A 27,335-nucleotide genomic window follows, 5' to 3' on the forward strand; every position below is an offset into this window, starting at 1 on the left:
CCTGTAGTCATGCCCCCAGACACTGTACTAGACCCTGTAGTCATGCCCCCAGACACTGTACTAGACCCTGTAGTCATGCCCCCAGACACTGTACTAGACCCTGTAGTCATGCCCCCAGACACTGTACTAGACCCTGTAGTCATGCCCCCAGACACTGTAGTAGACACTGTAGTAGACCCTGTAGTCATGCCCCCAGACACTGTACTAGACCCTGTAGTCATGCCCCCAGACACTGTAGTAGACACTGTACTAGACCCTGTAGTCATGCCCCCAGACACTGTAGTAGACACTGTACTAGACCCTGTAGTCATGCCCCCAGACACTGTAGTAGACACTGTACTAGACCCTGTAGTCATGCCCCCAGACACTGTAGTAGACACTGTACTAGACCCTGTAGTCATGCCCCTAGACCCTGTAGTCATGCCCCCAGACACTGTACTAGACCCTGTAGTCATGCCCCCAGACACTGTACTAGACCCTGTAGTCATGCCCCCAGACACTGTAGTAGACCCTGTAGTCATGCCCCCAGACACTGTAGTAGACACTGTACTAGACCCTGTAGTCAGCAGTGTTGGGACTAACGCGTTACAAAGTAACGCGTTACAGAAACGAAGTTACTTTTTGCCGCAACTAGTACTCTAACGCATTACTTTTGAAATTCAGTAACGCTACTTACGTTACTGAATGGTTTGTTAGTTCGTTACTGCGTTCTTTTTATGTAGATTCATAGCGAGCGTCCTTATTTCGCCTGCGTTTGTTTTGTTTACTGTAGACTGAAAGGCGCTATATAAAACGAAGTATTATTATTATTATTATTTCTTTCCGTAGCCTCATTCTGGTTTCGCACTTCTGATTGGCCACTGACGTTCTGAAAGAAATAGGCGCTCTCTACAGTAAACAACAAGAGGACGCTCGCTATGAATCTACATAATAAGAACGCAGTAATAATAACGAACTAACAAACCATTTAGCAACTACTTGGAGAGATAATTAATATACAACATGGAAACGAGATAAAGAACATGTTTGAAGGGCTGCTGGAGTCAACTGGACTAACGTTACATCTCGACCACCGCAGACTGGTGACGGTGAGTGCAATGTGTTCACTGAAACTCAAGATCAACGGATTTTGACTGTACAAAATCTGCCAGGGAATCTCATAATACTAATCAAACAATATAAATATAGTCCTTTCATGCACAATTGATATCCTAACTATTCTAACGTTGCAATGCTTTGATAACAACGCTGCAAGATGGTTATGAATGAATTAATGAATGGATGAATGAATGAATGAATGAAAACTTTATTTAACAGATTGCAGAATGGGTACAATACAGTACGGCTCAATACATACAATTGTTAAGGGGATGCAGACCTGAGAAAGACGTTTGTCTTGTTTCCATCAGGGTCCCCCATTTTCAATTCATATAGACATTTATGACATACACAACATACATGACATTTATGGCATAGGGACATATAGGTATTTAGTACTGATACATTTGTGACATAAACGGTATTCCAATATACAGTACTGTTACCCCTAGATCCTGACAGAGTATATACATATGATGGGGAGGGGACTGTACATTAGGAGGGGGTGGGTGGGTGGGAGAGAAATATACATACAGCGGGGAGGGAATATATAATGAAACGCTCTAGACCACATTGCTTAGCAGAGTTCGGTGATGTGAATGGAAACTGTCAAGTTGATCAACCGATTTTGAGTATATGGGGCATGGGACTTGAGCAATTTTTTTTTTTTTTTTTTTTTTAAATAACTAAATAGTTACTTTTCACAGTAACTCATTACTTTTGGGTGTAAGTAACTAGTACAGTAACGAAGTTACTTTGAAATGAAGTAACTAGTAAAGTAACTGAGTTACTATTTTTCAGTAACTAGCACAACACTGGTAGTCAGTATATTAATATTTGAATAGTCATATTTGGCACTATATCGTCGAGTTGGACGTAGTCTATTAAGCTAATAATAGTCTGTTAATATATAGTGCTTCGTGCGGTGAGAATACTACCGTAGTCAGTACCCCATCGTTTCGGGCAGAGAACTGGCTGCTTATCCAGGGTGGTTGACCCCACGTGAAGCTGCACCCGAGGAGCCCCAGAGCCGACGAGCGAGTGGACCTGTATACCGGATTATTCTGCCGACGACAGCCCGCCTTCCCAGGCACGGATTATGCTTTGTATACTTTGATTATTCCATGGATAAAGACCCCCGACACTGCCGTGTGTTGGAACCCCCCCCCCCTGGAGAGGACGCAAGGTGAGGAGACGCTCTGCAAGACGAGGTCGCTTCACGTCTCTCCTCCGTGGACCGGATGACGCCGGCCCACAAAGAGTCCACCTGCTTTCATCTGTGGTCCAAGGATCGCCGGCGCATTGAACGGCACTACAGTGGGTTCACCTGGGATACCCTTGGCCGGATGAGGCAGCCGGATTCTACCCCCCCCCCCCCCCCTCCTACTCCTGTCGGCTTACAAGCGACCGGATTAACCCCCCCCTAGTGTGTCCAGTATATAATCATTAAAGTATCATTGCTGTTATTCCCTAAACTATTCCAGGTCGTACTGTACTAGACCCTGTAGTCATGCCCCCAGAAACTGTAGTAGACCCTGTAGTCATGCCCCCAGACACTGTACTAGACCCTGTAGTCATGCCCCCAGACACTGTAGTAGACCCTGTAGTCATGCCCCCAGAAACTGTAGTAGACCCTGTAGTCATGCCCCCAGACACTGTAGTAGACCCTGTAGTCATGCCCCCAGACACTGTAGTAGACACTGTACTAGACCCTGTAGTCATGCCCCCAGACACTGTAGTAGACACTGTACTAGACCCTGTAGTCATGCCCCCAGACACTGTAGTAGACACTGTACTAGACCCTGTAGTCATGCCCCCAGACACTAGCTTGCTGTGGGCTGTTTTGATTTTTGAGGATACTGTAGCTTAGTGTAAACTGTTATTGGCTGTATCAGCAACAAATGTTACCTTATTGAGAGGTATGTTTTCATTCATTTTATTTTATTCAATTTAATAAAATTGATTTCTAAAGCATTCTTCACTTGCAGGTCACATAGTCCAAAAGAAGAGGGCAGCCTTACACACAGACAATGTAAACAAGCTGAAGCTTGTTTGTCTTAGCAATTGGCTCAAGGAATAGATGTCATGCATACAGTAGACCCTGTAGTAAACCCTGCACTAGACCCTGATTTTTGAGGATACTGTAGCTTAGTGTAAACTGTTATTGGCTGTATCGGCAACAAATGTTACCTTATTGAGAGGTATGTTTTCATTCATTTTATTTATTTATTTATTTATTCAATTTAATAGAATTGATTTCTAAAGCATTCTTCACTTGCAGGTCACATAGTCCAAAAGAAGAGGGCAGCCTTACACTCAGACAATGTAAACAAGCTGAGGAATAGATGTCATGCATACAGTAGACCCTGTAGTAGACCCTGCACTAGATCCTGCAGTAGACCCTGCAGTAGACCCTGATTTGAGGATACTGTAGCTTAGTGTAAACTGTTAGCTGTATCAGCAACAAATGTTACCTTATTGAGAGGTATGTTTTCATTTTATTTATTTTATTTATTTAATAAAATTGATTTCTAAAGCATTCTTCTTGGTGTATTTAATTGATCAGTCACCTGCCACAATAATGTAATGTCCTTGAATTTTAAATATTTATATGAATATGAAATATAAATATGCGATTAAAATGCGATTAATTAGATTAATTAATTACAAAACCTGTAATTAATTAGATTAAAAATTTTAATCGCCTGACAGCACTAGTTACATAGCCTAGTACTATTCTTACTGGATTAAACTTTGGATTCATCTTTTGTGGTGGCTCAACATAATTTACACACGGAACTATGTGTTGGGGATAAGGGTTCCGCACGGACCATATTGTTTGTTACATTGCTGTCGGCAAACTAGCTCAGAGTGTCAACAGAGTGTTGACGTTGAGTTGATGTTCGATTTGTACAGTTAGTTAGCTCCACTCCATTGCGAATTAAAAGGTAGCCAGCCAGCACAGCCCGTATTAGCAAGCTACAGTTGCTAGGTAGCTAAGGTTAGCCAACCGAAGAACGCAAAACAGCTGCAAAAACGAATTTCAATGATGTTATGAGCTATCAGTAGCTAGCCAGCTAGATAATGTTAGACAACGCCTTGTGTATTAAACTAAAGTGAATAGTTTACTGGGCCATTGTTTAATGCTTCAGTGATGTTAAAAGAGGACCTGCGCGCTTGCTATCTTCGGTGCGAATGAGACGGGTCTGTGAGGGGGGGGGGCAATGAGGGCACTGCAAGCAGCGTGTGTGTGCGTCAACTTAAACAATCTAAAATCAGCATTAAACTTAGGTAAGAACGTCAAGCTCACGTTTGATTGGTTAGAATGGTCACTGTCAACTCACAAGGCACATACTGAGTGACAAACTAGCGAATGGACAGAGAAAGGGACGCTCGGGGAGGGGGAGGTCGCACCAGAACAATTATTTGCACTCGCACAAATGCTCCCAATTATATTTTGAGGTCGCACAGATACAATTTCGGTCGCATATGCGACCATTTCGGTCGCAATTTCGAGCCCTGCTATATATACAGCATTATTGTACATGCTATGATACAGAGTTATGCAGGTGTATAAGTAGGTATATAGAAGGATTATATGCAGGTGTATAAGTAGGTATATAGAAGGATTATATGCAGGTGTATCAGTAGGTATATAGAAGGATTATATGCAGGTGTATAAGTAGGTATATAGAAGGATTATATCCAGGTGTATCAGTAGGTATATAGAAGGATTATATGCAGGTGTATCAGTAGGTATATAGAAGGATTATATGCAGGTGTATCAGTAGGTATATAGAAGGATTATATGCAGGTGTATCAGTAGGTATATAGAAGGATTATATCCAGGTGTATCAGTAGGTATATAGAAGGATTATATGCAGGTGTATCAGTAGGTATATAGAAGGATTATATGCAGGTGTATCAGTAGGTATATAGAAGGATTATATACAGGTGTATCAGTAGGTATATAGAAGGATTATATACAGGTGTATCAGTAGGTATATAGAAGGATTATATGCAGGTGTATCAGTAGGTATATAGAAGGATTCTGTGTATTGTCGCAGTGAAAGGGTTAACCGTTTGGTAGTGTGGCAGTGAACGGGTTAAGGATCCAGTGTGATCCAGTGCGACCGCTGACCTTGAACTCGTCGGAGATCTCCGACACGAAGGAGGAGATCTGCTTCATGAGTCGGTCCACGCTGCTCTCGCTGCCCGTCTTCAGCAGCGTGGTGATGGCCAGCGTGGCGATGCTGCGGTTGGAGTCCGTGATGAGGTTCTCCAGGTCCAGGTTACAGGCCGTCACCGCCGACGGGTGCTTCATCGCCACCTGGTGGACACACAAGGGAACGACATTTGTTGTTTATACAAATACTAGCAAAAAAAATAAACAACACACACTAAACATAGACACTGTATTTTTTATGTAGCAAAAATACATAAAGATATATAGTATATATTTAGATTATAGTGTATTGTAACTATATTTATTGTAATGTAAATAGAACTGAGAGGGCATACATACCCTCATCTGTTCAGTACTGCTCAGCACTGTTTCAAGATGCACAATGAGCTCTTCTGAGAGAATTGTTGAATATATATAGATACTAGGGGTGTAACGGTACGTGTATTCGTCCCGCAAATTTACGGTACGGCCATCACGGTGCGGTACCCACGCCATACGGCGAATACGCCTTTTCCGGACAGATCATCTGAGCTCCACTGTGTTTAAATCCAAATAATCCTCTGCCATTGTTGTAAGTAACATGTCATCTGTTCCCCCAGGCCATCAGAGCCTTGAACACTGAAAACTGAGTGCCACAGAACACTGAACTCTCCACACACAAGCACACATGAGCACACACACAACACGCACGCTGTACACACTCGCACACTAGCAGCCAATGCTGCACACGCCCACACTTATGGCCACAAAGGAAAGGTCACTTTAAAAATAGTATAGCAACAGTAACAGTGTATTGCACTACCAAAGGACCTGGCATGTCCTCCATGCTCTGTAAATAACTATGTACAAATACCGATATGCCCTACTATGTTACCTGTTTATTGCACAATGTTGTTTTATTGGATTCTATTATATGTTGTACTACTGTATTGCACATCGTTGCGGGCAAGACCACCCGCATTTCATTGTATACTTGTATGCCGTGACAAATAAAACTCTTGACTTGACTTGAGTCTTCAATCTCGTCGTGAAGTTAATTCTCTCTGGAAGTGAAACTGAAACTTAAGGATGCGCAAGGATACGTTGTTAAAGGGGCAGTAGGCAAGTGGATGCCTGAACACAGAATGACACCAGTATCACTGACTACCACGGCAAGCCTATAATAATAATAATTATTATTATCATAAATATATTTAAAAAAAATTATATAATTATTATAAATATTTTTGTTGTTGTACCGAACTCGTACCGAACCGTGACCCCAATACCGAGGTACGTACCGAACCGTGGCTTCTGTGTACTGTTACACCCCTAATAGATACACAAATGTTCTAGAATGTTTGATTATGACATCCTCTACACCTTGACTTATTTACACTGCCTACTTGCTCATATGCACATACTCAGTTAATTATATTGTTTACAGTGCAGATTTTTTTTTTCTACTGTACTATAATTTTATGACCTGTATCATGTCTTCCATTACCATGTAGCTGTACCGCCCCTCCCCCCATGCTGCTATGAATAAAGGAATATCTCATCATATGTGAGAGAGATGTGGAGGAGGACCACACCTTGTTGAGGGTCCTGACTGCTGCATATCTCAGAGCTGCTTTAGGAGAGCTGCAGAACAGCTGGAGCACTGGAGAGAGAGAGAGGGGGGAGAGAGAGAGAGAGAGACAGAGAGAGAAAGAGAGAGAACGAGAGACAGAGAGAGAGAGAGAGAGAGAGAGAACAAGAGACAGAGAGGGAGAGATTATAAATACAAACCAAGCACAAATACTCAGTCACTGACTGACTGACTCACAGACAGGATAAATAACCAGACTGAATGAGATGAGGTATAAACTCTTGTATAAAGACTGAATGAAATGAGGAGGTAAAATGAGGAGATAAGGCTGTCCCCGAAGCCTGTTTTTAGGATTCGAACTTCGTCAGGGTTTTTCGAACGAACGTTCGAACCTTCGTTTTTAATTAAAACAATATTTTTTTTTCAAACTAAATCCTCAATTTGAATAAAGTGATTAATCTGATTAAATTAGTATTTTTTTTATATTATTAAATCAACTTTCCAGCCCCAGACCCAGCCCAGGGAGAAGCCGCAGCCCAACTAAATCAACTTTCTAATTAATATAACTCATCAGTTTCTTTTAATACTATAATATTAGTGTAGCCTAAACTTTATCTGCAACTGTGAAGAAAACCCCCATTGGTTTAAACAGAATGAATACAAATAAAAAAGATATTTTTTTTTAATAAAAAATGTGGATGTTGATTTAGAATTCGAATGCCAACGTAACGAACGAAGGTTCAAACGTTTGGGCTCAGCCCTAGGAGGAGGTAGCAGCATGAGGAGTTTTTTTTTTTTAATATAAAGTTTGCCAATAGGGATGTATCAGTAGTATTGGCAGTGGTAGTAGTCGTAATAGTAATCCACTATATTTTTTTATTTTCTAAAAAGAAAAAAAGAAAAAAATTCAACACAGGTAACCACTTTTGCTTAATTTCTTTGATGGCTCAAATGTCTGCTCTAGTCCAGTGCTTCCCAATCCTCTCCTCGAAGCACCCCAGCCGTTCCATGCATTTGTTAAATTCCACCACCAGCACACCTTGATTCAACTAATAAAGGGCTAGTTAAGTTGAAGCAGGTGTGCTGGTGGTGGAATTGAAAGGAAAACTCCAACATTTTGGGAAATTAGCTTATTTAACATCTTCCCTGGAGTTAGACAAGAAGATACATACCTTTTTTGTCTCTGTGCGTGCATTTAGCTTTGGGAACAGTCGCTCCGTTAGCATAGCTTAGCTTCATCACTGCAAGTGAAGGAGGACAGTAGCCTGACGTTCCCTACAGGTTTGTTGATATTCTCATTCCTTCAAAGGATCCGAAACGATTGAAGTTTATGGATACCATGACTTAAAATCCTCTTACCTTGACGATTAAAAGCCTCCCCAATTTAGAAAACAGTAATCCAATGGCTGGTATTGATAATATACTACTAACTACTGGACGCTCTGAGCTAACCGGAGCTAACACAGAACAGGATGGTAAAGCAAATATAATGACTTCCTTTCTGGGGTTTTCTAAATAAAAGTGCAACGTTTATAGCAGCGGAAAACGTTTATTTTGTACATTATCTAACCAACGTTAACACGAACCTAAACTAACGTTACAACTAACCTAAAGTTAGTTTAGGTTCGTGTTAACGTTAGATAATGTACAAAATAAACATTTTCCGCTGCTATAAACATCGCAATTTTATTTTGAAAACCCCAGAAAGGAAGTCATTATATTTGCTTTACCATCCTGTTCCGTGTTAGCTCCGGTTAGCTCCGAGCGTGCAGCAGTTAGTATTATATTATCAATACCAGCCATTGGATTACTGTTTTCTAAATTGGGGAGGCTTTTAATCGTCAAGGTAAGAGGATTTTAAGTCATGGTATCCATAAACTTCAATCGGTTCGGATCCTTTGAAGGAATGAGAATATCAACAAACCTGTAGGGAACGTCAGGCTACTGTCCTCCCTCACTTCCAGTGATGAAGCTAAGCTATGCTAACGGAGCGACTGTTCCCAAAGCTAAATGCACGCACAGAGACAAAAAAGGTATGCATCTTCTTGTCTAACTCCAGGGAAGATGTTAAATAAGCTAATTTCCCAAAATGTTGGAGTTTTCCTTTAACAAATACATTGAACGGCTGGGGTGCTTCGAAGAGAGGATTGGGAAGCTCTAGTTGATTTTGTGTTTTGAGCACAAAGTTCATCATGGATCTAGTCTCTTTATTTTGCTCTCAAAGTGCACCAGATTGATGCATTTAACTTTAAAATGTACACAAAAAATGGGGGGGCATGCCCCCAGACCCCCCTAGAGGGTCAGAGGTTCACCCCCCATAGTCTCTGAAAATCCTGTGGGAAACACTGAGGAGGTATAGACTCACCGGAGACGGCAGGCGCCAGCTCTCTGGCCGTACAGTTGGGCATGTGGACGATGGCAGAGGCCGCTTCATAAACCACCATCTCATTCTTGTTCCTCAAGCAGCTCTCAATGAAGTCAAACAGAGGACTGTCATGGCTGCTAACACACAGATACCAGTTATTAATAACAATAATACAGTTATTACTCTGAGCAGAGCAGGACTGTCATGGCTGCCAACACACACATACCAGTTATTAATAACAATAGTTATTACTCTGAGCAGAGCAGGACTGTCATGGCTGCCAACACACACATACCAGTTATTAATAACAATAGTTATTACTCTGAGCAGAGCAGGACTGTCATGGCTGCCAACACACATACCAGTTAATAACAATAATACAGTTATTACTCTGACCAGAGCAGGACCACCATGTAGGGCTGGGCGATATGGCCTAAAAATAAAATCCGATTTACGATTTTAATAGAAACGCCAAGGAAATCATTCAAATAAGCTTTGTTTTTATTTGACACAAATAAATTATCAAACCAAGATGAATTTCCCGATTGAAGTGCAAACCTAACTTTAACCAATCTTCACCTTTTTTTTGTTTGTTTTTTTAATCATCCTAAATCATGAATTCGAATTAATCGATAAAATCGATTAATGGAGCCCAGCCCTACCGTCATGGTTACTGCAGGAACACACCACACTCTACAGGACAGTCACACCTACCCCCCCCCTCTCCGTCTCCTCACTCTACAGGACAGTCACACCTACCCCCCCCCCCCCCCCTCCGTCCCCCCTCCGTCTCCACACTCTACAGCAGTGATTCCCAACCTGGGGGTCCGCCAGGGGGCGCAGGGGGTCCGCCAGACCACAGATGATTTGAGGTCTTTTTTTTTTTTTTTTTTTTTCAGAGAAATATTTAGTTAGCATATTTTTATCATCAGAAGCATGAATATTCTCTCCACTACAATACAAAATAAAGATAAATAAATAAACATCTAGACATGATTTTTGAACGTTAACAGTAGGCTACCGGGTAGCCGCTAAAACGCGAATCAGTTGACTGTATCACTTTCCGTAGCTAGCCTAGCACGCTAGTTAACTTTCTCGGCTCATCTGCAGTCAGCCGCCTGAGGCGAAAATGTGTGACAAACGAAAAGGAGATGACGGCAGCTCATCTGCAAAAAAAGTTAGGACCTACAGCAATCGCGAAAATTACATCACCATGGGCTTCACTGAGGGACCAGACAAACGACCTGAGTGTGTGATTTGTGGAGAAAAGTTGGCAAACTCGAGCCTGAAGCCCAGCAAGCTGAAGAGACATCAGGCGTCTAAGCACCCAGAAACCGCTGGGAAGGATCCGGACTTTTTTCGGAGGAAAGAACAGTCTCTCAAGGTGAACAAGCCCGTTGATGTTGGAGTAGCGTGGAGCAGGGGTGGCAGTGATTTACAGAAGGCTACCGAAGCCTCCTTTGAGTGTTCGCTTTTAATTGCAAAAGCAAAGAAACCGCACAATATTGGCGAGCAGCTCATCAAACCAGCCTGCATCAAAATGGTTTAGAAACTGTGCAGCCCACAGGTGAGATGCTTCCAGCTGCAGCTCCGGAGAACAGCGCTTACAAGCCCCCGCACATACAAGGCCGCACATAGCAACCCCTCGCTTCCATTGGCTGATTTTGGTCACGTGATTTTGGCACGTTGCACTGCGGGATTGATTGATTGATTGATTGAAAACTTTATGGTGACGTGATTTTGTGTCACGTTGCACGTTGCACTGCGGGATTGATTGATTGATTGATTGAAAACTTTATTAACAGATTAACAGATTGATTGATTGATTGAAAACTTTATTAACAGATTGTAGAATGGGTACACGTGACCTGACCGATTGATTGATTGATTGATTGATTGATTGATTGATTGAAAACTTTATTAACAGATTGCAGAATGGGTACAGTGACCGATTGATTGATTGATTGATTGATTTATTGATTGATTGATTTATTGATTGATTGATTGATTGAAAACTTTATTAACAGATTGCAGAATGGGTACAGTGACCGATTGATTGATTGATTTATTGATTGATTGATTTATTGATTGATTGATTGATTGAAAACTTTATTAACAGATTGCAGAATGCAGTACAGCTCAATACACACAATTGTTAAGGGGATGCAGACCATGCAGTACTGTTACATTTGTGACATACAGTAAATATATACAAGGGGGAGGGAACTGTACATTTATGATGAATTGAAAATGGGGGACCCTGATGTAAACAAGACGGAAGTCTTTCTCTGGTCTGCATCCCCTTAACAATTGTGTGTATTGAGCTGTACTGCAGATATATTTCAATTGCCTTACTTATTTACATAAGTATTATAGGCCTACAGCAGTATTGTACAGACAGTCTGTGTGAAGTCTGTGTGGTTATCCAGCTGCACAAAGGCAGAGCAAGAGGCTCTACAGAGGGTGGTGAAGGCGGCAGGCAGGATTGTCGGGACTCCTCTATCAAACATCACCTCCGTCTTCACCTCCCGCTGCCTCCACCGCTCCAAGTGTATCATCAAGGACCAGTCTCACCCAGCACATCACCTCTTTCAGCTCCTTCCCTCAGGGAGGAGATACCGGTCCATACATGCCAAGAGTTAAAGATTTAAGAACAGCTTTTTCCCCCAAGCAGTCAGACTGTTAAACGCTCATTGACTGTCCCCTCACGTGCACCATGCACTTACCTGGACTTGATAATCACTGTTACCACTCATCATGCACTTTATTTAAAATATTCTGTTATGTACAGTGTTATATGTGTTTCATGTATGTATATATTGTACTACGGTCTGTGGGAGCTCCCCTGAAATTTCACTCACGGTCATATAAGAGTTTTAATGTAGACGGTTTTATTAATGAAATGTTGGGTATAAACTGGGAGGAGGTATGTTGTGAGGATGACCCAGAGGTTGCACTGGACTTATTTATGTCAGAAACAAATCAGCCCCATGGATAGATAGTAGCTTTTAATGAATTTTAATGAATGAGAGAGACATACTGTAGCCAAAAAAGCATCAGTGTGTTCCAGTTCTGCAGATGACAGACAAAAGTACCGTTCCTTACGTAATCAAGTCACAAAGTTAAATAAGGTGAGAAAAAGGGAATATTTTAAACCATGGTTATATGATGTGAGAAATGATGGTAAAAATCTATGGAATGTTTTAAATCAAATTATGGGTAGAAAATCCAATGTCTGTACACCTTTTGTTGAGTCATATGGAATTGTCCTAACCAAACCATGTGATATTGCCAACCATTTTAATGATTTTTATGCAAGTAAGATATCTCAGCTCAGGCAGGGAATGCACATCTCAAACAATACAAAATCAAATGACATAATTAAGAATATCATAATGAAAGATAAATGGTGTACATTTGATTTTCAACAGGTTGAGGTTAGTGATATTGAAAGGTTACTCCAGGCTCTACCTGACAGCAAGTTAGCTGGCACAGACAACTTGGATAGTAAATTATTGAGAATTACTGCTACGATCATAGCAAGTCCAGTGTCATATTATTAATAGATGTATACAACGTATATGTACATTACATTTTCTATATTAGGTCTGGAGTTGCCCTCATTAAAAACTGATTTGGAGTCTTTGGGTAAAGGAGTAACCTTAGCCTCCTTCCATATCTTTGGACATAGTCCCACTTGTATACATCTATTAATAATATGACACTGGACTTGCTATGATCGTAGCAGTAATTCTCAATAATTTACTATCCAAGTTGTCTGTGCCAGCTAACTTGCTGTCAGGTAGAGCCTGGAGTAACCTTTCAATATCACTAACCTCAACCTGTTGAAAATCAAATGTACACCCTTTATCTTTCATTATGATATTCTTAATTATGTCATTTGATTTTGTATTGTTTGAGATGTGCATTCCCTGCCTGAGCTGAGATATCTTACTTGCATAAAAATCATTAAAATGGTTGGCAATATCACATGGTTTGGTTAGGACAATTCCATATGACTCAACAAAAGGTGTACAGACATTGGATTTTCTACCCATAATTTGATTTAAAACATTCCATAGATTTTTACCATCATTTCTCACATCATATAACCATGGTTTAAAATATTCCCTTTTTCTCACCTTATTTAACTTTGTGACTTGATTACGTAAGGAACGGTACTTTTGTCTGTCATCTGCAGAACTGGAACACACTGATGCTTTTTTGGCTACAGTATGTCTCTCTCATTCATTAAAATTCATTAAAAGCTACTATCTATCCATGGGGCTGATTTGTTTCTGACATAAATAAGTCCAGTGCAACCTCTGGGTCATCCTCACAACATACCTCCTCCCAGTTTATACCCAACATTTCATTAATAAAACCGTCTACATTAAAACTCTTATATGACCGTGAGTGAAATTTCAGGGGAGCTCCCACAGACCGTAGTACAATATATACATACATGAAACACATATAACACTGTACATAACAGAATATTTTAAATAAAGTGCATGATGAGTGGTAACAGTGATTATCAAGTCCAGGTAAGTGCATGGTGCACGTGAGGGGTCAGTCAATGAGCGTTTAACAGTCTGACTGCTTGGGGGAAAAAGCTGTTCTTAAATCTTTAACTCTTGGCATGTATGGACCGGTATCTCCTCCCTGAGGGAAGGAGCTGAAAGAGGTGATGTGCTGGGTGAGACTGGTCCTTGATGATACACTTGGAGCGGTGGAGGCAGCGGGAGGTGAAGACGGAGGTGATGTTTGATAGAGGAGTCCCGACAATCCTGCCTGCCGCCTTCACCACCCTCTGTAGAGCCTCTTGCTCTGCCTTTGTGCAGCTGGATAACCACACAGACTTCACACAGACTGTCTGTACAATACTGCTGTAGGCCTATAATACTTATGTAAATAAGTAAGGCAATTGAAATATATCTGCAGTACAGCTCAATACACACAATTGTTAAGGGGATGCAGACCAGAGAAAGACTTCCGTCTTGTTTACATCAGGGTCCCCCATTTTCAATTCATCATAAATGTACAGTTCCCTCCCCCTTGTATATATTTACTGTATGTCACAAATGTAACAGTACTGCATGGTCTGCATCCCCTTAACAATTGTGTGTATTGAGCTGTACTGCATTCTGCAATCTGTTAATAAAGTTTTCAATCAATCAATCAATCAATAAATCAATCAATCAATAAATCAATCAATCAATCGGTCACTGTACCCATTCTGCAATCTGTTAATAAAGTTTTCAATCAATCAATCAATCAATAAATCAATCAATCAATAAATCAATCAATCAATCAATCAATCGGTCACTGTACCCATTCTGCAATCTGTTAATAAAGTTTTCAATCAATCAATCAATCAATCAATCAATCAATCAATCAATCAATCGGTCAGGTCACGTGTACCCATTCTACAATCTGTTAATAAAGTTTTCAATCAATCAATCAATCTGTTAATCTGTTAATAAAGTTTTCAATCAATCAATCAATCAATCCCGCAGTGCAACGTGCAACGTGACACAAAATCACGTCACCATAAAGTTTTCAATCAATCAATCAATCAATCCCGCAGTGCAACGTGCCAAAATCACGTGACCAAAATCAGCCAATGGAAGCGAGGGGTTGCTATGTGCGGCCTTGTATGTGCGGGGGCTTGTAAGCGCTGTTCTCCGGAGCTGCAGCTGGGTACTATTGCCACAGGTGGCGGATAAACTAAAATCAGTACCACTCTCAAACAATGTAGTGAAAGACCGAATTGATAAGATGTCAAGTGATTGCGAGCAGCAGCTGTCAGAAAAGCTTAGAAAGGGTCCATTTGCCATACAACTTGATGAAACTACAACTGTCGCAGACGAGGCTGTGCTCATCGTTTATGTGCAGTATATCGAAAATGAGGATCTGAAACAGGACATTCTCATGTCAGTCAACCTTACTACCACCACTCGAGGTGAGGATATTTTTACTGCAGTGGATTCTTACTTCATTCAACATAAATGCAAACCGTTCACCATTAGGGCCTGATTTGAGAGGATGAATACAGGATTTGAATATTGGCCAACATTTTTAAATACATATGGTGCAAGATTAGATTTGTTGATTGAAGGCACAAGTCAAAGAAGCATAGTGTAAATGTAATGCATAGTGGGTCTAATTATGATGCATATGCCTGTGTATAAGCAGTTTGTTATTAAAATGACAAAAAAAAGTATTTTATTAGGACACTCTACAGGACAGTCACACCTACCCCCCCCCCTCCGTCTCCACTCTACAGGACAGTCACACCTACCCCCCCCCCCTCCATCTCCACTCTACAGGACAGTCACACCTACCCCCCCCCCCCCCCTCCGTCTCCACTCTACAGGACAGTCACACCTACCCCCCCCCTCCATCTCCACTCTACAGGACAGTCACACCTACCCCCCCCTCCGTCTCCACACTCTACAGGACAGTCACACCTACCCGCCCTCCGTCTCCTCCAGCAGCTTGCTGGCGATGCGGATCAGCATGCAGTAGGCGAAGGGGGACTTGAGGCCGGACTTGGTGAACTTGTTGAGCATCTTGGAGACGGCGAGGCGGTCGTTCTTCCTCAGGTGGTACAGCAGGCCTAGAGCGTGATACTGAACACAGCATAAGCAGACGTTAACCCTTTCACTGCCACACGACAGCCGGTTAACCCTTTCACTGTGACAATACAGAAGGTTAGCCCTTTACTATCACACAACCGACGGTGATGCTCTGCGCTAATGATGGAGCATCGCCGTCGGTTGTGTGATAGTAAAGGGTTAACCTTCTGTCGTGTGGCAGTGAAAGGGTTAAGACTCTAGGGCTGTACCGAATGTCATTTATTTTTTTATATATATCCTCAAACTAAATCCTCAATTTGAATAAAGTGATTAATCTGATTAAATGAGTCTTTTTTATTTTTATTAAATCAACTTCTTTAATGAATATATAACTCATCAGTTTCGTCAACATAAATAATCCAATAAGGGCACGGTTGGTACGAAAGTGATGGTGACATCTTGATTAGATGGAGCGCCGAGTGCCAAGCGGATGCAGATAGGCTACATCATTTGTGTCATGTGTGTCCATGTGACCTGCTCACCTGGACCGTGATGTCAGAGTGTCATGTGACCTGCTCACCTGGACCATCACGTTGTCGCTGGAGGCGGCTTCCTGGGCCTCGTTCACCCAACGCTTCACCACATCGTAGCTCATCTTCACCATGTGCTACACACACACACACACACGAGTGAAGAACTTCATTACCCACAAGGACCTGCACATCTTACTCACAGTATTTCAGATTCTAATTCTTTATTGCCTATATTTATTGTAACGTATAATATAACCGATGGGGCGTACAGACCCTCATCTGCACCTTTGTTTACACACCGTTTATTTTTCTCATATATTTATATTCAGATGTCATTTTATTGCCTATATTTATGTCTTTCCACCATTACCCTGCCCATACCTGTACCTCCCATCCCCTGTGCTGCTATGACGCCAACATTTGCCCCAAGGAGATCAATAAAGGAACATCTTATTTCATCATCATTTCAGTAAGGTTTCTAAAGGGACATCAGGGGCGTCTTACCAGAGAGGACACCAGGGCCGAGCTCGACACGCTGGGCACCTTGTCCACGATGGCCTGCTTCATGTACCTCTCGATGGCCTGGAGCATGGTGGTCTACAGCACAGACAGGGTGCAAACACATCACTTAGGTCCTTCAGCAGAAAGCATGGATTTAGTCCCAATCATTCATTCAACACATAGAAGGGAGAACAATATGCTGACTCCTTAGCTCTGAGAAGAAATATCTTAGCTCTGAGAGGAGAGATATCTTAGCTCTAAGAGGAGAGGAGAGATATATTAGCTAGGAGAGGAGAGATATCTTAGCTCTGAGAGGAGAGGAGAGATATCTTAGCTCTGAGAGGAGAGATATCTTAGCTCTAAGAGGAGAGGAGAGATATCTTAGCTCTAAGAGGAGAGGAGAGATATCTTAGCTCTAAGAGGAGAGGAGAGGGGAGATATCTTAGCTAGGAGAGGAGCGGAGAGATATCTTAGCTCTGAGAGGAGAGATATCTTAGCTCTGAGAGGAGAGATATCTTAGCACTGAGAGGAGAGATATCTTAGCTCTGAGAGGAGAGGAGATATCTTAGCTCTGAGAGGAGGAGAGATATCTTAGCTCTGAGAGGAGGAGAGATATCTTAGCTCTGAGAGAAGAGAAGGAGAGATATCTTAGCTCTGAGAGAAGAGAAGAGGAGAGATATCTTAGCTCTGAGAGAAGAGAAGAGGAGAGATATCTTAGCTCTGAGAGAAGAGAAGAGGAGAGATATCTTAGCTCTGAGAGGAGAGATATCTTAGCTCTGAGAGGAGAGAAGAGGAGATATCTTAGCTCTGAGAGAAGAGGAGAGGAGAGATATCTTAGCTCTGAGAGAAGAGAAGAGAAGAGAAGAGAAGAGAAGAGAAGAGGAGAGATATCTTAGCTCTGAGAGAAGAGATATCTTAGCTGAGAGGAGAGCAGGGACCACTCACGTCAGTGATCCTGCAGAGAGCTCTGATAGCAGGTCCTCTGTATACGTCCTCCTTGCCAGTCATGTCCTTGGTCAGGCTGGAAAACAGCAAAAAAACAAGCAAGACAATGAGAATATGTCATGAGTCAAGAGCTCACTTCCGAAAGCAACATACTAGGGGTGGGACGATACATAGATCCAGATCGATATATCGATCTATTATCAATAATCAAATTATTCAAATAGGATCGATGCAACATAAAAAGATCGATTCATATTGCGATATTCTTATTTTGAAAATCCAGCGAGTCGTATCCGCCCAGGAGTCTGAAACGCGTAGACATTGCAGCAGAGCAGCGCTACAGAGAGTCTATTTTGCGACCCGATATAAGTCTGTGCAGTTTTCCCCCGCAACGGGTCAAATGCATCCAACATGCTTTGCATCGTCACCATTCCTTTATGCCCACGTCGCATGGGCAGATCTAAATTAACGTTACGTTAGCTGCTTAAGCTAACTAAGCTAAGCAGCTAACCGTGAGAGAACAGGAGAGAGGAGAGGGGAAGGAGGAGGGGCGTGGGCAGTCTCCCTTTCTGTGTGTGGGGACTGGGGAGGGGCATTCTGTGTGTGTGTGTGTGTTACTGAAGATGGACAGATAATGTTGATATTTAAACATACATAATAAATGTATTCATGATCATCATGCAACATAAAACAATTGTAGGAACAGTTTGGGAGAGGAAGGGGTTTTAGCTTGTGTTGTGAGTTCCAAAACATTTTACTTAAAGTTTAAAGCTCAATATATAAAGGTCTATTTGTATTAACCCATTCTCCGCCACCACTTTGATTCGTCCTAATCCCTTCTCTGCCAGCTCTATTTGTCTATGGATATGTTCACCTACTTTGCAGGGCTATAACTTTTTAAATTGTATTGCTAAATTGACATTACTATGGCCCATTCAACATCGATTAGCTATTGTTCAGGGTGTAGGAACGTTTTACTTTTTCATTCACACATTCATATAAAAATACTGTCTAGAGTATAAATATGTTTTAATCGTTTTCTGCAGTAATTCATAGAACGTGAGATATAGCCATTTATGCATATTACATCATCAAATGCAGTTTGCAAGTTTGTACAAGGTCCTAAACGTCATGACTCATCATCTGCTGGTGACCGGAGGGGGGGGGGGGGGGGGTCGTTTATAATGCAATGACCGACGTTAAATTAATCATGTAGTATGGGTGATATGTTGATCATAGCAGTTTGTATGGATAATAATAATCAAACACGCTGAAACTCACCGCAGCTTCCTCTGACAGTTGGGTGATCAGCGTGGAGCAGAAAGATCGCTATTATGGGATGTTGATCTAGACGAACCATTTCCGGGTTGTATAATAATATATACGTCCAAATAACGTTGTTTATTGAGTTATGGCAACCGATCGATTATCCAGTGTGTCAAGATGGAGTCCCGCGAGCGATCGCGAGTGGCGGACGGAATAGGGGGGACACCAAGCACTTCCGGCCCCACTTCCGGTTTGGCGATCGGCCACCAGGTGGCGATATTGAACCGTTGGAGAGTTGAGTGGAGATCCCCAGCACCCGTCAATGATCCGTCGGTGAAATATGAATGCCATGACAGATTTTTGAAATATTGATCTCGATGACGTCGTAATCCGTCATTGGCAGATTAAGCATGGCGAGGAATGACGTCTGAATCAGTCATTGGCGAAAGATGGGTTAAAAACAATAGATTGTTTTTCATTTAAATGTCTGGAAGAGCTCAAAAATTAAAAACGTCCATTTTTTTAGTTGATCTAAATGTGACTGATTGTGTTAAATGGGCATGGGTTAAATGGGCCTCATATCGATCGCAGGCACCTGAATCGAAATCGCATCGTGGCAGACTGTGTGATATCTGCAAATATCGTATAGTTGTCCAAAGAATCTATATCGTATCGTGATGAAACTGGTGATTCCCACCCCTACAACATACTAGTGTTAACAAGTTTGTTTTTTTTCTTTTTTTTTTTACCATTTTCAGAAGCTAGTAACACATTTCTATCCATCCCTGACAACTTTAGTCAAATCCATAGGGAGGTGTAGTGGTTATGTCATTGCTGTTTCCCACGCGGTCCACCCTCCTTGAAATAGCCATGTATTTCCAATGGACCCATTTCTAAATAGTCTAGTTTAAAACAAATAATGCATGAACATTGGCATGGTGTACCTTTCTGTAGGTATTCATTAGGGCTGACCCCGATTAGTCGATTAATTGATCGAAAGGAGCCATAGTTATTTTTTTAATAAATCATTCTTTCCAAAAGCAAAGAGGCCTAGAAGCGTGGCTAACGCTAATGGTGCACATACCAGAGAGGCTAACTGCCTAAGAAATGGGCACAGAGCAGGCACTGAAAGAGGATTTCACCCATCTAATGAATACACTAGAGTAGACAAATATCAAGATGTATCCATCAGTGGACCAATTGCATGCTTTCGCAGAGGACAAGGAGCCTTCAGGCGACTCCTTCAGACATTAGTTTAAACATCCGTTTGGGCTGTTTAAACTGAGAGTACAGACCTGCTGGTGACGATGATGACGTCCTCCGAGATGTTGGCCATCTCTTTGATGGTCAGGTAGCACATCCTCCTCAAGGTTTGCTAAAAGGGAACAAAACCATGCAAGGTTTATCACATGCTGCCCTACTGTTGGTCTGGGGAGGATGTAGACCAGCGGTTCTGAAACAACGGGTCGCGACCCAAAGTAGGGTCGCGGGTAGGTGACAGCGGGGTTGCGCATTGGCAAAAAAAACAAAAACAGACGAGCCCAACTCAGATCAAGTTTTCCACCGGGCAGCTGTGTGTGTTTGCCATGTCTCGGCCCTTCATCAACGGAGGCCACACAGTATTCCAATACACATCTCACTACATCCTACGCAGGTATAATCGTGGAGAGCAAAGTGCTGCAACGCCACATACAAGGGCTGCCGAACGTTTAGGATTACACATCTCACTACATCCTGTGCAGGTATATAGTCGCGGAGGCCACGTCTGGCCTCAATACGTTGAATCTGGGACTACAAGGTCGGGACACACCTGTTTGGACTCACAGCTAAAATGGAGAGCTGGATTAAAATAAAAATCAGTTTGTGGCACTCCAGGATCATCAGCGGAGATTTTTGGGTGCGTTTACTCTGCTTGATGGCTTTTTGGAGGAACAGAATGTAGCACAAAATTATTTGAAGCCCATTATCTGTAGCCACATAGAAGGGCTAATTGAAAAATGTCTGAACTATTTTCCTGAAAAAAAAAGAGCACTGACAATTTGGACAAATGGATCCAAGATCCGTTCATTACGCAACAGGCCTCACACTGTCTGAGCAGGAGGCGCAAATTGATCTTTCTTGTGACGAGCTACTGAAAGTCAAGTTCACTGGACAGGCCCTCGCAAAGTTCTGGATATCAGTGCTGTGTAATGCTGCGCTGAGAAAGCTTGTCCCATTCGCATCAACATACCTCCGTGAGGCCGGATTTTCGGCACTGTCATTAATACAAAATAAATACACATATCAGCCTCTTTCTCAGCACAACGCAGCCACGCATCATGGAACTGTTCAAATGTACAAGCACACCCTTCCCATTAAGTCTCGTTTTTGTTTATTATTGAAAAGCGCATGTGAACGCATTTTATTTATTTATTTTAGTATGTTCTGGAAACATATTTTGGTAGACTATCACATGCCTCCTCCGATACAGGCATGACCTGTATCGCTGCGGGCATGACCACCCGCATTTCACTGTATGCCCTGTATGCCGTGACAAATAAAACTCTTGACTTGACTACATGTGGAGTCGCCAGCCGCTTCTTTTCACCTGACAGCCAGGAGTTTCACTTGGAGAGCGTAACTAAATGTAGAGGTTCACGCCATCTCCCCCAGATCCCATCCCTGCTGAACAGGCACTCCGACCGACCAGTAGGAGTCACTGTTTGCAACGACCAGGACTCATACCGCACCTGCTTCCCACCCGCTAACACTGCTAATTGTGTTCATAGGGACGACTGACCAAGCTGGAGGTACCGCTGACAGCTGGATTCGAACCCAGAGTCTCTGCGGTGGTAGGAGAGTGCTTAGACCTCTATGCTACCCAGCCGCCCATCACCATCTATATTTGAAACATTTTAACACAATGAATAAATACACAATAAATAAAAGATTGACCAACTTACATCATTGGACTGAAAGAGCCTGGTCATAGCAAAGAAGGCCTCGGTCGCCTCCGTGGTTCCAAAGTGCTCTCCCTGCAGAGAGAGGAAGAGTGAGACACAACGACAGACAGACACAGACAGACAGAGGTTCGGTACAGAGGACTCACTAATCTTGGCATCTCATGCACTGTGTCCAATGGCCAGTTAAAGCTGCCGTAAGTAGTGTTTTTTGTTGTTAAAATAATAGCTCTACATTCTGACGGCAATCACTGATATACAGTATTTGGTCAGTAACATAGGTGTCCTGCTCAGCAGTAAACGGAGAATAAATGTTCTGCTATCCCGTTCCCACTTTATCCAATCAGGAGAGAGAACTCCACACTGCAAAAATCGTCAGACAAGAATAAGAACTATAAACTAGTTTTTAGGGATGCACGATAATTATCGGGCCGATAATTATCGGGCCGATATCAGCAATTATGACGTCATCCCGATAAACTCGATAACGTTATCGATAGCTCCGATAACATAGAATACATTTTTTGGTTAAAAGAAATCCGGTGTGGGTGGATTTGGATGAAGGGCGCTTGTTTTTATTATAGCCTCCTCCCGTTTTGCCAGTACTGTGGTAAAACTGATAGCGTGTGGTTTAGGAACAGGGAGTTTTTCACAAATCCAGCGCTCCCCTTCTTGTCTGTGACGTAGTCACGTTACATTCGGAGACAGACAGTCGATCTGCCAATTACGCCCCTCCGCTTGCACCCACCTCTTCTTCTTACCACCAATCAGAAGCTCTCGTTCGTTTATTTACATCCGGATTGTCGGCCATTATTCTACTCGGAGCTATAACGTTAGCTGCTCCCCGCCAGCCACATTGACAAGTACCAGCGCTTATACATTACTGGCAAATGTCTTGTTGCACTTGTGGCAACGAGCGTTGTCAGCATCGACTTTAGTAAAATAGACCCAGACTTTTTTTGAGGAATTTAAACGTCGCAAACTAATCTTGTTGGCCGTTTTCTATCTCTCCTCCCTGGGTCTCTCTCTGCCTGCGCGAGCCGGCTGTGCTCTCTCTCTCTCTCTCACACACTCACACACACACACACACACGTGCTGTCGAGAGCAGAGCTGTGTGTGTGTGTGAGTGAGTGAGTGAGTGTGTGTGTGTGTGAGTAAGAGCACAGCCGGCTCGCGCAGGCAGAGAGAGACCCAGGGAGGAGAGATAGAAAACGGCCAACAAGATTAGTTTGCGACGTTTAAATTCCTAAAAAAAAAAAACTCCATAATTTCTCGAGTACCGATAGCAGTACCGATGACGTCGGAGCTTATAAATACAAAAAAATAAATAAAAAAATTTGATTAAAAAAATATATATATATATATATACATTTAAAAAAAAATTATAATACAATAAATATCGGTTATCGGCTTGAGGAGCATAAAATTATCGGTATCGGTATCGGTGTCAAAAAATCAATATCGTGCATCCCTACTAGTTTTAAGCAAATACGTGCTTGAAACAAGTTTTAAAAGTCGAATGCAGTAAGCAAATTTAGCTTTGCAAGATTTCTTGAAATAAGTAAGAAGAATATGTAGAGTTATCTCTCCTGATTGGATGAAGTGGAAACGGGAAATGTATTTTGTGTGGAGTGGAGGGACTGAGAGACCCATGTTAATGACCAGACATTCTATATCAGTGATGGTTGTTTACTTGCAGAGTGGAGGGACTGAGAGACCCATGTTACTGACCAGACACTCTATATCAGTGATGGCTGTTTACTGCAGAGTGGAGGGACAGAGACCCATGTTACTGACCAGACACTCTATATCAGTGATGGCTGTCGCAATAGATTGCATTTTAACAGACACATACAGTATAACTTACAGTAGGGGGTGAGGTCCAATGAGGAATTTAAGGTCAGGGTTAAGGTAGAGGTGGGTTTACATGTGAAATACTGTTTTTAGGGAGTCGCTTCTGTACAATTAAGTAGAAAGAACAGTAAAATTGTCTACCATTAGTAAACATCCCTTTACCTGGTTGAGAAGGTAGATAATCTTGGTGAGGATGTGGAGACATCTTCTCGGATTGATGGGGGTCTCGTTGAAAATACGTGCCTGTGGACGAGACAGGGAGGACTGACTCAGGATTCATTTTACTGACAAAAGCAGCGTTGCATTCTTCAAGCATCGCTGACACAGGGGGTGTATTCTGTATAACCGTAACGTGATTGGAAACGTTACCTCTTGCAACACCGCACTCTTCTCCAGATGCTGGAAGGGGTTCGAACCGCTTCCTAACAAAAATAAATCAGTCGACAATCAAAACAGTTTGCCTGGGCTGTTCATACATTTAAAGTTACCCAGATTCTGCACAAACAAGGGACTAAACACATTTCACAATTATGCCACAACAATGTGGAACGCCCTACCCACAGCCATAAAAAGATGTGAATCCCTACCCACATTCAAAACCGCTCTTAAAGAGCACCTACAGGAGGCTGCAATTCGAAACTGGACAGTGTAAATGTCCAAACCCCCCACCCCCTCCTAATGTACAGTCTCCTCCCCATCACATGTATATACTCTCTGTCAGGATCTCTGGGTAACAGTACTGTATATTTGCATATCGTATATGTCACAAAAGTAACAGTACTATATACCTGTTGTATGTCATGTATGTCCCCATGTCATAATGTCATATGTTGTGTATGTCATAAATGTCACTATGGGACCCTGATGTAAACAAGACGAAAGTCTTTCTCTGGTCTGCATCCCCTTAACAATTGTGTGTATTGAGCTGTACTGTATTGTACCCATTCTGCAATCTGTTAAATAAAGTTTTCAATCAATCAATCTAAAGTAACGTTAAAAGGTTGTATCTTGCAAATAAACAAGCATAGCGTCAATAGTAACCGCATTGATTGATTGATTGATTGAAAACTTTATTAACAGATTGCAGAATGGGTACAGTACAGTACAGCTCAATACATACAATTGTTAAGGGGATGCAGACCAGAGAAAGACTTTCGTCTTGTTTACATCAGGGTCCCCCATTTTCAATTCATCGTAACATATATGACATACATGACATACAGTACTGCTACATCTATACATTTATGACATACCAGATTTGCAATTACAGTACTGTTTGCGATACAAAAAGAGTCCAGAAAAAGAAAAAAAAAGTATATACATTTGACGTAGAAACTGTACATTGGATTGGGTAGGTGGGGGTGGGGGGGACTGTACATTGGAGGTGGTTGGGTGGGGGGGGGGGGGGGTTGGGTAGGAGTGGGGGGGGGGGGGGGTTGGGTAGGAGGGGTGGGTGGGGGACACTGTACAACTGTACAAACAAAACTGTACATTGGATTATTGACAAGACCATACTTGGTAATTTACTGTACATTGGAGGGGGTTGTGTTCGGACATTTACAGGGGCCAGTTTCGAGTTGCAGTCTCCCTTAGGTGCTTTTTGAGAGTGTTTTTGAAAGTGGGTAGTGATTCACATTCCTTTACAGCTTTGGGTAGGGCGTTCCACATTGATGTGGCATAATTGCGAAACGTGTTTAGTCCCTTGTTTGAGCCGAATCTGGGTTTAACATGATTTGTGGAGCTCCCTCTGGTGTTGTGATCGTGGTATTCACTGACCTTTGGGAAGTATTTTGTCATGTACATGGGTACCTTGGTCGTGTAGTGTATCTTGTAGACCAGGCCCATTGCAAGTTGCTGTACTCTGTCGTCTACTCTAAGCCATCCTAGGTTGTCAAAGTGGGCAGGGGTGAGGTGGGTTCTAGGAGTAAGGTCAAGCAGTAGTCTGACCAGTTTGTTTTGAGATGTTTGTAATTTTGTTTTTAGCGCCTTTGAGGTGCTTTGGTACCATGAGGTGCAAGCATAGTCGTAGTACCCTTGAATGAGTGCTCCTGCTAGAGTCTTCAGGGTATTCTTGTTTACCAGCTATTGTTTACCGCAGCTAACTTTATGCTAGCTAGATTACAAAGGTTAACGTTTGAATGACGGGGCGCACACAATATTTGTACACAATCCATTATTCACAATACGTCAATGATAAGTTAGCTATTGTCATAAATGGTTTGCGGTCAATATTGATAATCAAACTGTTAATAAAGCGAGACCTAAGTTAGCTAACCACAGCAAGCTAACGCGTTATAGACAGCTTCCAAAGCGAGCGAGATAATAACGTAAAACACCATTTCAAACGTTAGTGGGTAATAACGCTATCAGAACCAAACGTTATAACTTCAGGGTTTTACCAGATTCTTCGTCCTTCTTGTCAAACTTCTTAATCATTGTAGCGGAATGATGAGTCTCAGGGAGGAGAGCAGATGATGTTCCACCTGAACCTTAGAGAAGTCAGCTCCACGTCGCCATCCGCATTATTTTTTTCCGTAGCCGCATTTTGCGGAGACGCTCTCTGATTGGCCACTGACTGACGCTCTCTGATTGGCCACTGACATGTGCGTGACGAGCAGTGTCTTTGCCCATTTCCGGGTCTAACAGCCTGCAAACTACCCAACGCCTAGTTTATCACTGGTTAAGCTTAGGCGACTCTTTCGAAGTTAGAGTTTGGAATCAGGGCTGGTGTTCTACCGCCCTGCTCTAAGACAAACTCTAACCTTAACCAACTTCGAAAGAGTGCCTAAGCTTAACCGGTGTAGAAACAGGCGTCACACGATTGGGCGCACATGTCACATGAAGTGGCCAATCAGAGAGCGTCTCCGCAAAATGCGGCTACGGAAAGAATAACGCTCGCCAGCCTGATAACGCGGGCTTCCTGTTCCTGTATGTCCACGTCACCCAATAGGGTCCAGCTGCAGCGCCGAAGAATCCTCTCACTGGGCAAGCCTGTGGCAGCCACGAACGAAAGGTTATCCTATAACCTGATTGATTGATTGATTGAAAAGTTTATTAACAGATTGCAGAATGGGTACAGTACAGTACATCTCAATACATACAATTGTTAAGGGGATGCAGACCAGAGAAAGACTTTCGTCTTGTTTCCACCAGGGTCCCCCATTTTCAATTCATCATAACATATATGACATACATGACATACAGATAGACAGTACTGCTACATCTATACATTTATGACATATCAGATTTGCAAATACAGTACTGTTTGTGATACAAAAGTGTCCAGAAAAGGAGTGTATATACATTTGGCGTAGAAACTGTACATTGGAGGAGGTTGGTGGGGTTGGGTGGGTTGGGTGAGGGCTGTACATTGGAGGTGGGGGGGGGGGGGGGGGGGGTTGGGTAGGGGACACACACACATTTTACACTGTACATTGGAATGTTGACAAAGCCTTACTTGGTCATTTACTGTACAATTAGGTTAGGACATTTGTAGG

At 42.4% G+C, this 27,335-nt stretch overlaps 1 protein-coding gene across 2 annotated transcripts in view; it reads right to left on the reverse strand.

Moving 5' to 3' along the window:
- Positions 1-26,360, reverse strand: part of copg2 (COPI coat complex subunit gamma 2) — a 49,554-nt gene extending 23,194 nt beyond the window's left edge. Inside the window, exons 1-12 of one of the 2 annotated variants that reach the window (XM_084330851.1) lie at positions 26,238-26,360; positions 24,208-24,260; positions 24,001-24,081; positions 21,988-22,059; positions 20,341-20,420; positions 17,780-17,855; positions 16,838-16,930; positions 16,381-16,467; positions 15,697-15,854; positions 9,220-9,353; positions 6,859-6,926; positions 5,240-5,428 (exon numbers count right to left, since the gene is read on the reverse strand). In XM_084330851.1, the coding sequence (XP_084186977.1) occupies positions 5,240-5,428; positions 6,859-6,926; positions 9,220-9,353; positions 15,697-15,854; positions 16,381-16,467; positions 16,838-16,930; positions 17,780-17,855; positions 20,341-20,420; positions 21,988-22,059; positions 24,001-24,081; positions 24,208-24,260; positions 26,238-26,274 (1,128 nt within the window). In that variant the 5' untranslated portion in view covers positions 26,275-26,360. Of the gene's footprint in view, positions 1-5,239; positions 5,429-6,858; positions 6,927-9,219; positions 9,357-15,696; positions 15,855-16,380; positions 16,468-16,837; positions 16,931-17,779; positions 17,856-20,340; positions 20,421-21,987; positions 22,060-24,000; positions 24,082-24,207; positions 24,261-26,237 lie in introns of both variants that reach the window. The other variant, XM_084330850.1, reaches the window with a different exon arrangement.
- Positions 26,361-27,335: the final 975 nt, after the last annotated feature.

The sequence above is a fragment of the Notolepis coatsorum genome, assembly GCF_963971535.1.
Source record: "Notolepis coatsorum genome assembly, chromosome: 15".
Lineage (NCBI taxonomy): Eukaryota > Metazoa > Chordata > Actinopteri > Aulopiformes > Paralepididae > Notolepis > Notolepis coatsorum.